The 13,183-nt window shown below is 43.6% G+C and overlaps 1 protein-coding gene across 1 annotated transcript in view; it reads right to left on the minus strand.

The window, feature by feature from the left end:
- Positions 1–13,183, minus strand: part of ARFGEF3 (ARFGEF family member 3) — a 240,922-nt gene that overhangs the window by 208,943 nt on the left and 18,796 nt on the right. The window contains exon 2 of the mRNA XM_075339833.1: positions 12,485–12,536. Coding sequence (XP_075195948.1) covers positions 12,485–12,536 — 52 coding nt within the window. The remainder of the gene's footprint in view (positions 1–12,484; positions 12,537–13,183) is intronic.

Consider the following 13,183-nt stretch of genomic DNA (forward strand, 5'->3'; position numbering starts at 1 on the left):
AAGGATGATCAGCTCTTTAGAGGGGTTGTCTTATGAGACACATAATAATTTTTATTTCTATAGTGCCAACATATTCCACAGCACTTTACAATTAAAAGGGGAAATGTACAGACAATATCAAAAATGCAGAACCATTCTTTTTCTATAAAATTGTTTTTATTGTGTAAAGGCGGCAAAACATAAAAAAAAAAAAAAACATTATATAAATGCGATATCGTTGTAATCGTACTGTCCCAAAGAATAAAGCAGTCTTAATAATTTTACACCATGGTGAGCAGCATAAAAAAATTCTTGAATTGCTGTTTTAATGTTCATTCTGCTTCTCAAAACCGGAATAGAAAGCAAAACGTAAATATGTGCCCGAAAATTATAACAATAAAAAAGTCAACTCAGCCAACAAAAAAAAAAACACAACTCTGTTGGCATAAATACAGAATAATTATAGCTCTCGAAACTTGGCAATGCAAAAACTTTATTTTGTAAAAAGCATTTTTAGTGTGTGATAGTAGCCAATCATTAAAAACAATAAAAATTTGGTATTTCTATAATAGCACTGACTCAAAAAATAAAGCTGCATAATCAGTAATTCCACGCGGTGAACAGTGTGAAAACCTGCTGTTGATTTATTAATTCTTCCTCCCAAAGATCGCAGTATGGCTCGGCTCACATTTATCCAGTGTTCTACGCTGAGCACTTACACCGAGGCTTACGTGTAAATCTCTGAAATACATGATTCAAAGTGAACCCCCAATGGAAGATTCTGTATAATGAGGCTGAGGGAGTCACATTGGACTCAGTCTGTGTTATGATCCAATGGTGTCCATCTCTTCAGTGGTGCATAAAAGCACGACTAACCAAAGTTTTGTGCACTTCTGAAAAGGGCAACGCTGAACAGAGGCCAGACGGACTCCAGAGTAAACAAGAAAGCCTGCGGAGACACCAACACATGACTCCAGTCAAGGAGACCACCTATACCAAACATGGTATCCATCCACAGACAGCTGTTTTGGGGTATTTGCCCCTCATCAGTGTGGAGTAGGAAACTGGCTAGTGGGAGCATTGCCTAGTAGAAGACAACATAAGCAAGGATGGTTGACCTTAGGGAGATCAACATCCAACACCGCGGAGACACCATCACGTGTTTCTCAACGCAGTGATTCTCGAGCAATGCCCCCTGGGAAATATTCAAAACAAAAAAGCCTGCGGAGACACCATCACATGTTTCTCCCTAACCATCCTTGCTTATGTGGACTCCAAAGTAATGCTGCCGCCTAATCATAGTGAATGAATCCCTTGGAGATTTCATCTGAATCCAGTCATTCAAAGATTTAAATGGAAACCCAGATATAAGTGGTCAACGTAGAGCACGAGATAAATGTGTTAAAAAAAAAAAATATGTAAAATGTGCCCAATAAAAGCTTGAGCTCAATCTACATAAAAACAAAGTCCTTACTCTGGTCCGTAATCAATAAAGAAAAATATAAAAGCAGTATAATGGCCCCCCCTTCATAAAGGAAACCCAGCAAAATCTGTGCTCCCAAATTCAAATGTCCCCCTTCCTTTCTGAGTCACACAGTGTGCCTAGACCACATATAGCGTCTACACTGTGTGCAGAATTATTAAGCAAGTTGTATTTTAGAGGATTTTTTTTTATTGTTGCTCAACAACTATGTTCTCAATCAACCCAAAAGACTCAAATATCAAAGCTTAATATTTTTGGAAGTTGGAGTGGTTTTTTTTTAGATTTGGCTATCTTAGGAGGATGTTTGTTTGTTCAGGTAACTATTATTGTGCAGAATTATTAGGCAACTTAATAAAAACCAAATATATTCCCATCTCACTTGTTTATTTTCACCAGGTAAACCAATATAACTGCACAAAATTTAGAAATAAACATCTCTGACTTGCAAAAACAAAACCCCAAAAAATTAGTGACCAATATAGCCACCTTTCTGTATGATGACACTCAACAGCCTACCATCCATAGATTCTGTCAGTTGCTTGATCTGTTTACGATTGCGTGCAACAGCTACCACAGCCTCCCAGACACTGTTCTGAGAGGTGTACTGTTTTCCCTCTCTGTAGATCTCACATTTTATGAGGGACCATATGTTCTTTATGGGGTTCAGATCAGGTGAACAAGGAGGCCATGTCATTATTTTTTCATCTTTTAGACCTTTACTGGCCAGCCACACTGTGGCCTAGTTGGATGCATGTGATGGAGCATTGTCCTGCATGAAAATCATGTTTTTCTTGAACGATACCGACTTCTTCCTGTACCACTGCTTGAAGAAGTTGTCTTCCAGAAACTGGCAGTAGGTCTGGGAGTTGAGCTTTACTCCATCCTCAACCCGAAAAGGTCCCACAAGTTAATCTTTGATGATACCAGCCCATACCAGTACCCCACCTCCACCTTGCTGGCGTCTGAGTCAGACTGGAGCTCTCTGCCCTTTACTGATCCAGCCTCTGGCCCATTCATCTGGCCCATCAAGAGTCACTCTCATTTCATCAGTCCATAAAACCTTTGAAAAATCAGTCTTAAGATATTTCTTGGCCCAGTCTTGACGTTTTATCCTATGTTTCTTGTTCAAAGGTGGTCGTTTTTCAGCCTTCCTTACCTTGGCCATGTCCCTGAGTATGGCACACCTTGTGCTTTTTGATACTCCAGTAACGTTGCCGCTCTGAAATATGGCCAAACTGGTGGCAAATGGCATCTTGGCAGCTGCACGCTTGATTGTCCTCAATTGATGGGCATTTATTTTGCGCCTTTTTTTGCCCAACACGCTTCTTGCGAGCCTGTTGGCTATTTGCCATGAAACGCTTGATTGTTCGGTGATCACGCTTCAAAAGTTTGGCAATTTCAAGACTGCTGCATCCCTCTGCAAGACATCTCACAATTTTGGACTTTTCAGAGCTTGTCAAATCTCTCTTTTGACCCATTTTGCCAAAGGAAAGGAAGTTGCCTAATAATTTAAGCACACCTTGTATAGGGTGTTGATGTCATTACATCACACCCCTCCTCATTACAGAGATGCACATCACCTGATTTACTTAATTGGTAGTTGGCTCACAAGCCTATACAGCTTGGAGTAGGCCAACATGTATAAAAATTATCATGTGATCAAAATACTCATTTACCTAATAATTCTGCACAGAGTGTACATATTTGGCATTTCTGTAGTGAAAAAGCCCCCTTAGTTTACAAGGTGCGTGTCTCCAGAAACTCGATCTGAGCACAAAGTAATGGCACTATAATGTACTGAGCACTACAATGGCAGATTTGCAATTGTCACTCAGAAACATCCATTGTTGCTTGTTTCTGGAAAACACACATGGAGTCAAAATTGTAGATAAATTCCTAGAGAAGTGTAATTTCCAAAATGGGGTCACTTGAGGTTGGATTCTGCTCCTCTGCCACTTAGGGGTTCTGTATACGGGGTCCGCAAACTATTGTACGAAAATGTATACTCTAAGGGGTACTTTACACGCTGCGACATCGCTACCGATATATCGTCGGGGTCATGTCATTAGTGACGCACATCCGGCGCCGGTAGCGACATCGCAGCGTGTAACACTAATGAGCGACGATCAACGATCGCAAAATCATTCCAAAATGGTGATCATTGACACGTCGTTCATTTCCTTAATATCGCTGCTGTCACCGGTACGATGTTGTTCGTCGTTCCTGAGGCATCACACATCGCTATGTGTGACACCGCGGGAGCGACGAACATCTCCTTACCTGCGTCCACCGGCAATGCGGAAGGAAGGAGGTGGGCAGGATGTTACGTCCCGCTCATCTTCGCCTCTCCGCTTTTATTGGCCAGCCGCAGTGACGTCGCTATGACGCCCATTGCACCTCCCCCTTGAGGGAGGGATTGTTTGGCGGTCACAGCGACGTCGCTGACAAGGTATGTGCATGTGACGCTGCCGTAGCGATAATGTTCGCTACGGCAGCGAGCACCAAATGTCGCACGAGCAACGGGGACGGGAGCTATCACACTCGACATCGCTAGCAATCGCTAGCGATGTCGCAACGTGTAAAGTACCCCTAAGAGTCAAATAGCACTGCTTCCCTCCTGAATCTCGACATGTGACTAAGCAATATTGTACTGTCACATATGGTGTATTGCCACGTTGAGCAGACAGTGTGCGAGAAATTTTGGTGCCAATTTTATATACTTCCTTGAGTGAAAATGTAAAATCTGGAGCTAAAACAAAAAAAATGTAATTATTTCTTCACCGCCCAATGGTATAAAATTCTATGACACACCAGTGGTGTAAATATGCTCACTGCACCCCTAGATGAATTCATTTAGGGGTGTAGTTTGTAAAATAGGGTTACTTATGGTGGGTTCTACGGTTCTAATATCTCAAAAGGCTCTATCAATAGGATATGGCACGTTTAAACCATTCTGAAGACCAATATGGCACTCCTTCTGTTCTGAGCTTTATACTGTGCCTCAAATGAAGTTTTCGACTAAATATGGCGTATTCAGGAGAAATTACATCATTTGTTTTCTCCCATTACCCCTTTTGAAAGTTAAAAACTTGGGGCCAAAGCAACATTTAAGTGGAAAAATTGTCATTTTTAATTTACTCCGCCCAATGTTATACAATTAGGTGAATTGTCTGAGGGTTAAAATGCTCCCTAAATCCCTAGATGAATTCCGCTAGAGGTGTAGTTTCCAAAATGGGGTCATTTGTGGGGGCTTCTGCTGTTTTGCATATCAGGGGCTCTTTAAATGTGACATGGTGTTTGAAATCTATTCAAGCTAAAATGGCACTCTTTCTTTTCAGCTCTGCTATGCTCCCAAACAGTAGTATACCACCACAAACGGGGGATCTCCATACTCAGGAGAAATTGCACAACAAATTGAATGGTGCAATTTATCATGTTACGCTTGTGAAAATAAAAAATTGGAGCTAAAACAACATTTTTGTAGGAAAAATTTGATTCTTTATTTTCATGGCTCAACGTTATAAAATTCTTTGAAGAACCCTGGGGTTCAAGGTGCTCACCAAACATCTAAAGTCCCTGAGGGGTGTAGTTTCTAAAATGGGATCACTCATGAGGGGTTTCCACTGTTAAGGAACATCAGGGGTTCTGCAAACGTGACATGGCGTCAGCTATCTATTCCAGCCACATTTGCGTTCCAAAAGTCAAATGGCGCTTCTTCCCTTCCTAGCCCTGCCATGCACCCAAACAGTAGATTTCCACCACATATGTGATATCTGCACACTCAGGAGAAATTGCATAACAAATTCAATGTTGTATCTCGCCTATTATCCTTATGAAAATAAAAATAATTGGGGCTAAAAGAACATTTTTATGGAAAAAGTAAAACGTTCATTTTTTTTCTTCCATATTGCCTTAATTCCTGTGAAGCACCTAAAGGAATAAACTTCTTGGATGTGGTTTTGAGCAGTGTGATGGGTATAATTTTTAAAATGGGGTCACTTTTTGGTATTTTCTGTTACCTAGGTCTCTCAAAGTCATTTCTAGTGTGATGTGGTCCCTATAAAAATGGTTTTGTAAAAATGAGAAATTGTTGATAAACGTTTAACCCTAAAACATTGTTTCAAAAATGGTGCTAATAAAGTAGACATGTTGGATATGTTATTAAGTATATGTGCCATTTTTCCTACATTTCTCATACTTTCACAGATAAACACAAAAAATATCATCCTAATTTTACCACTAACATGAAGTACATTATGTCACAAAAAAACAATGTCAGAATCACTGGGATCCATTGAAGTATTCCAGCGTTATTAACTCATAAAGTGACACTGGTCAGATTTGAGCAAAAATGGTCTTGTCATGAAGATGAAAACAGGCTTTGGGGTGGAGAGGTTAAAAAAAAAAAAAATGCTCCTGCACAGAGATCCTTATATATCGTATGTGCCATTGCTATGTATTGTGTCTGACCTACAGGAATATGGTCTGATCATACCACATCTACTGGGAGGGGAGGAAGTAAACAGCATGGGCACATTTTTTAAACAAAACCAATAGTGGAAGTTATTCTTCCAAGATTTATTGATTAAAACAACTTTTAAATGAACATTGTTTGTGGGGAAAACCCTTTTAATGCACTAGAGGGTATAATAAGGAAGTAATAGATTGATTGTTAGAGATTCTCTGCATCATGTGTATTGTAGCAGGGAAGTGGTTGTACATACATATATATATATATATATATATATATATATATATATATATATATATATATATATATATATATATATATATATATATATATATATATATATATATATATTCTCAATGGAACATTGGTTTAAGAGTAACTTGGTTTGAGAGCATTTTGCAAGACAAGCAAAGCTTTTTACAAATTTGTAACTTGGTTTAAGAGCAATGCTTTGTAATAAGAGCAAATTCCCACCGTGCACACGTCTGGTTCTGTCCTTTCACCACAGTCTGACCCGCTCTGGAGGTAACTTTCTGTACATATGTACTGTGTACAGTACAGTATTTACTATATAGCATGTCTATCAATTTGCATTTGTGGATATAGTATTGTACTTTCTTTCTACTAACCAGCACAGCACATTTCTTTTATGGATCCTCTCGCACACCAACAATTCTACTGTACGCTAACATGCAGTTTAATTTGTTTTATATGTTATTACTGTACAGCAGGGGTCTCAAACACGCGGCCCGCGGGCCGCATGCGGCCCCTCAGGGTAGTTTGTGCGGCCCCCAGGCCCGTGCCCCTGTTTACTATCGCGGCAGGTGCAAGGGCCGCAGCCACTGTCTGCACTGTATGTCAGATGAATGTGTTGCAGGCGCTGCGCTCTCACGCCGGCAATACAATCATCACATAAATCACTGACAGTGACACTCACCTGCCGCAATAGTGAACAGGGGCACGGGCCTGGGGGCCGCACGAATCAGAGATGAGGCAGCGGAGGGAGCGCGGGACAGGTCAGAGGAATGGTGTGTGTGTGTGTGTGTGTGTGTTGGACGTTAACCCCTTAGCGACCTATGACGTACTGGGTACGTTATGGCTCCCTGGTACTTAAGGACCCATGACGTACCCAGTACGTCATGGCGAAATCGCAGCCCCTGTGGCTGCGATCGCTGCAAATACCTTAGATTTGCAGAGGAGGGGACCTAAGGAGGGGTGGTGTCTCCTCCCCGGACTTACAGATGCTGTGATTGGCTGACGAACGCCGCTCAGCCAATCACAGCCACTAATATTTCAGCCATAAAAAAAAAAAAAAAAAAAAAAAAAAAAATCGCTGAAGAATTGAAATCCAGCCAAGATCAGGGCAGCTGTAGCCCTGATCATTGGCTGGAGCTGGGTGACCTGTGTTTCACCCGCCCCCAGGTCTCATTGGAGAGACCGGCCTTGTGACCGATCTCTCCAATCATTGTGGATCTGGGGCCGCAGACCACTCCCCCTCAGCTTCACTCCAGCATCTGTGGAAGGTGAGGGGAGCTGCTGACCCATTACTACAGGATGGGGACAAAGTGCACACATTACTATGAGATGGGGATAAGGCTGGGGACATTACTATAGGATTGGGACATTGAAAGGATGAGCACAATACTATTGATGGCGACATTATTACTATAGGATGGGGACATGACTATAGGATAGGGACTAGGATGGGCACAGTACTATAGGATGGGGACAAGGCTGGGCACATTACTGTAGGATAGGGACATTACTACAAGGGGACAAGGATGGGAAACATTACTATAGAATAGGGATAATGCTGGGGACATTACTATAGGGTGGGGACAAGGTTGGCACATTACTAAAGGATGGGCACATACTATAGACAGTACTATAGGATGGGGACATTGCTACAAGGGGACAAGGCTGGGCACATTACTATAGACTGGGGACATTACTATAAATTGGGCACATTACTATAACATGGGGACAAGGATGAACACATTACTACAAAATGGGGACAAGGATGGGGAACATTACTTTAGGATAGGGACAAGGATGAGCACATTACTGTGGGATGGGGCACAATACTACAAGGGGACAAGGATGGGCACGTTACAACAATATGGGGAACATTACTAAAAGATGTTGGTCAAAATTTCTATATAGTGCTAATTGTAAGACTATTAGTTACAAGAAAGGGATAGTATGTAAAAAAGAAAAAAAATGTTTATATTTAAACAAAGAATGTGCACGTTTGCTATAATGAACAAGTGAAAATGTTCAAAATTAGTGATCCCAAGGTGTGTAAAAAAACAATAAAATATATTATATATGGTACCAATAAAAATGTCATTTTGTCCTGCAAAGAATGCGGCTCCCCCCAAATTATTTTCCTCTGTGCGGCCCATACACCCAGCCAAGTTTGAGACCCCTGCTGTACAGTATTGTGTATTAGTGTACTGTAATAATTTTATATGAATTATTTTGTATTACTGTAATAAGTTTGTATAAATACAGTAAATATTTTTGGGTTGTGGAACGAATTGTCTGAGTTTCAATTATTTCCTATGGGAAAATTCGCTTTGATATAAGAGTAAACTTAGTTTAAGAGCGCACTCCCGGAACAAATTATGCTCGTAATCCAAGGTTCCACTGTGCATTATATGTATATATATATATATATATATGTATATATATAGTATATTATATAATATCTCTCTTCTCCTGGATGGTTGGTCAAACAAAGGAGACCATGTGGTTTGACTTCAACTTCGAGTCTACAACACCTGGCAATACACATGCCTCGTGACATCACAGTTTACAGCCAATGGTAGGGGAGGTGAATCTCTGTCACAGGCCCCGATATAGGCTATCCTCATATCCCGTGAGGGTCTCTTTCCTTCTTTCCCTTCACTTCTCTTGCCTCATGTAGCAGCTGGACGTGTGACCAGCATGGCTGAGTATCGTAAAGGAATAGATAGTGTTAATTGTTGGGTGGGCTGTGATATGCTGTGAGTGCAATAGTCAAAGTGGGTGGTATGCAATTGTGGGGTTAATTGAGTATTTGTGAAGGTATTTGTTGGAGCTTTCCTGTATTGTATGTGTATATAATTTAGTAAATGCTTTTCATAGTAGTTACATGTGCTAGTATTATATTGTGTATTAAGCGTAGACTTGTTGGCAAATAAACTTGTTATATTTTACTATTATAACAAAGTGTTTGGAGTCTGCAAGTGTTTGGATACACCAGATAGAAAGCAGTAAAGCATATAGAAATACAGTATATCTGTGGTGCGGGAATAGCCAGCCCTTTTACACAGGCAGCGTGGTTATTCCCCATTGGACAAAAAAAAGGAGGTTTTCAAAATCCCTTTTACAATAAAAAAAATGTTTAAAAGAACTGAAGTCCTCAGTGATGGATAACTTTTAATGGCTAACTGAGAAGATGGTAATAATTGCAAGCTTTTACAATAGCGACACATCCTTTTCCTTTTACACATAACACAACACTGCTGCATTCACAGTACTTACACACTCAGTTCTTCAGTATGCAAACACTTAGCTCTGCTATATGTGCGCGCACAGTTAAGCTACATCAACGCACGCAGCTCAGCTACAACATCAAAACAAACACACTACCATATTTTAAGCTCTGTCCAAGTATGTGACTGATCAGATGACTTGAAAGGTCATTCATGTAGCCAGGACCTGCAGCATCAGAGCATCATTAGTGATGTACAGGTCCTAATAGCTGGAGGAGAGAAAACCCTCACAGCTGCACAGTTCCCCTCACTGATCGGGACCAATGTTGTTTTAATATTTTCCTTAATCATAGGAACATTCCTCTAGATCAGGGGTGGGGAACCTCCGGCCCGCGGGCCGCATGCGGCCCGCCAAGACCTTTTATGCTGCCCCCGGGCAAATTCCCGGGGGTGGCAGTGCTCCGGCCACTGCCGTGATCTTATCGGGCGCAGGCCCTTTAAGGCTTCACAGGCGCTGCTAGTGCGCACCAATGAGCTCTTTCCCTGGCAGGTGCCAGCATGCTCAGGACAGACTTTGTGGGCGGGTTTAGTCCCACAGCAGCTTCATCGGTTCCTGCATTGTGCCACCCGCTCTACACCCCTTCTCCCGTGCAGCATGCCTCAATCAGTGCTGTCGCTCCCTGCCCCTTCTCCAGTGCAGCTCCCCGGTGCTGTGTGCCGCCTGCCCTCTGCCCCTTCTCCGGTGCAGCGTGCAGCTCCACGTCCTGTGTGCTGCCGCTCCCTGGCGCTGTGTGCCGCCCACTCTCTGCCCCTTCTCCGGTGCAGCGTGTAGCTCCACGTCCTGTGTGCTGCCGCTCCCCGGCGCTGTGTGCTGCCCGCTCTCTGCCCCTTGTCCGGTGCAGCGTGCCCCCTGCAGTGCTGTGTGCAGATTCCCCAGTGATGTGGATACCCCCACTGTTGAGTTCTCTCCAGTGCTTCTTACCACCCCAAGTGCAGTATACCCCCTAGTGAAGTCTGTGCTCTGCAAGTGCTGTCTGTGCCTCCCAGTCTCCTCCTAGTGATGTCTGTGTGCCCTTCCCCCCCCCCTTAGTGATGTCTGTGTGCCCCTTCCCCCCCCTTAGTGATGTCTGTGTGCCCCCCCTTAGTGATGTCTGTGTGCCCCCCCTTCTTAGTGATGTCTCTGTGCCCCCCCTTCTTAGTGATGTCTCTGTGCCCCCCCTTAGTGATGCCTGTGTGCCCCCCCCCTTAGTGATGCCTGTGTGCCACCCCCTTAGTGATGTCTGTGTGCTCCCCCCTTAGTGTTGTCTCTGTGCCCCCCCTTAGTGATGCCTGTGCCCACCTAGTGATGTCTGTGCCCCCCTAGTGCTCTCTGTGCCGCCCTAGTGATGTGTGCGCCCCACAGCAATGCTTATGCCTCCCTGTGACCTAGTAATGTGTGTTCCCCAGCATCTCCTGTTATGTATATGCTCCCAGCCCCTCCTGTCATAGATATGCCTCAGGGTCTTCTGTGATGTGTATGCCCCAACCCCTCCTGTGATATATACATCACACACTGGGGTATATACATCACATTGGAGATGCTGGGGCTGTACATATCACAGGAGGGGCTGGGGGCATAATCCTCGCAGGAGGGGCTGGGGGCATAATCCTCACAGGAGGGGCTGGGGGCATATACCTCACAGGAGGGGCTGGGGGCATATACCTCACAGGAGGGGCTGGGGGCATATACCTCACAGGAGGGGCTGGGGGCATATACCTCACAGGAGGGGCTGGGGGCATATACCTCACAGGAGGGGCTGGGGGCATATACCTCATAGATATGCCTCAGGGTCTTCTGTGATGTGTATGCCCCAACCCCTCCTGTGATATATACATCACACACTGGGGTATATACATCACATTGGAGATGCTGGGGCTGTACATATCACAGGAGGGGCTGGGGGCATAATCCTCGCAGGAGGGGCTGGGGGCATAATCCTCACAGGAGGGGCTGGGGGCATATACCTCACAGGAGGGGCTGGGGGCATATACCTCACAGGAGGGGCTGGGGGCATATACCTCACAGGAGGGGCTGGGGGCATATACCTCACAGGAGGGGCTGGGGGCATATACCTCACAGGAGGGGCTGGGGGCATATACCTCACAGGAGGGGCTGGGGGCATATACCTCACAGGAGGGGCTGGGGGCATATACCTCACAGGAGGGGCTGGGGGCATATACCTCACAGGAGGGGCTGGGGGCATATACCTCACAGGACGGGCTGGGGGCATATACCTCACAGGACGGGCTGGGGGCATATACCTCACAGGACGGGCTGGGGGCATATACCTCACAGGAGGGGGCATATACATGTCCCCAGCCCCTTGTGTGATGTATGTGCCCCCAGTGTCTTCTGTGATGTAGGTGTCTCTTGTGATGTATATACAGCAGACTCAGCGTCTCCTATGTGATGTATATACAGCAGACCCAGCGTCTCCTATGTGATGTATATACAGCAGTCCCTGCGTCTCCTATGTGATGTATATGCCAACAGCCCCTTCAGTCATGTATGTGTCTCCTGTGATTTATATACTCCAGTCCCTGTGTCTGTTGTGTGATGTGTATAGTCTACCAATCTTATTATCACAAAGAGTTGCCTGCGCTCCAGACCGTGACAAACCTGGAAAAGAGAGAAGCAACATAAGTATCACCGAACATCACAGCCGCACCAAAGAGAAGCCGCTCCAGCCACCCCAATAGGAGTGAGTTAACTAACTGTTTGACCAAACATAGTTGGTTCATTTTCACATTGATAATTTTGTGCGGCCCCCGAAGGTTGGCAGAAATTTCCAAATGGCCCCCGGCAGCAAAAAGGTTCCCCACCCCTGCTCTAGATCATAAGACACACACACACACACTTCTTAAAAAAAATTTTTTTTTTGCTAATAAGTGCGTTTTATAGTCCAAAATATAAGATAAATAGCAGTGTGCCTCCATAGACAGCATTGATCAGTAATATTTATTATAATAGAACATATACAATAGATGTACAGAGCTGCTCATCTTTGTAGAGCGGAAGTGGAAGGCACTTACCTTAGTTGGCAAGGCGGTATCTTGGCTATGCCCTCTGGAGCTTCTAATACATCTGTATAACAAAAAAAAAAATGTCCAATCAATGCAAGAAATTCATTTATGGAATTTTTTTCTGCAATAAAACACTATGTACATGATCCAAAATATATACAGTACAGAACAAAAGTTTGGACACACCTTCTCGTTCAAAGAGTTTTCTTTATTATCATGACTCTGAAAACTCTAGATTCAGATTGAAGGCATCAACACTATGAATTAACACATATGGAATTAAATACTTAAAAAAGTGTGAAACAACTGAAAATATGTCTTATATTCTAGGTTCTTCAAAGTAGCCATCTTTAGCTTTGATTATTGCTTTGCACACTCTTGGCAGTCTCTTGATGAACTTCATGAGGTAGTCACCGGAAATGCGGAAATGGTTTTCACGTCACAGGTGTGCCCTGTCAGGTTTAATAAGTGGGATTTCTTGCCCTATGAATGGGGTTGGGACCATCAGTTGTGTTGTGCAGAAGTCTGGTGGATACACAACTGACAGTCCTACTGAATAGACTGATAGAATTTGTATTATGGCAAGAAAAGAGCAGATAAATAAAGAAAAATGAATGGCCATCATTACTCTTAAGCCCGCTACACACGCTTCAATATATCTCACAATCCGTCGTTGGGGTCAAGTTGTAAGTGACGCACATCCGGCAT

This window comes from Anomaloglossus baeobatrachus, chromosome 3 (genome assembly GCF_048569485.1).
Source record: "Anomaloglossus baeobatrachus isolate aAnoBae1 chromosome 3, aAnoBae1.hap1, whole genome shotgun sequence".
Lineage (NCBI taxonomy): Eukaryota > Metazoa > Chordata > Amphibia > Anura > Aromobatidae > Anomaloglossus > Anomaloglossus baeobatrachus.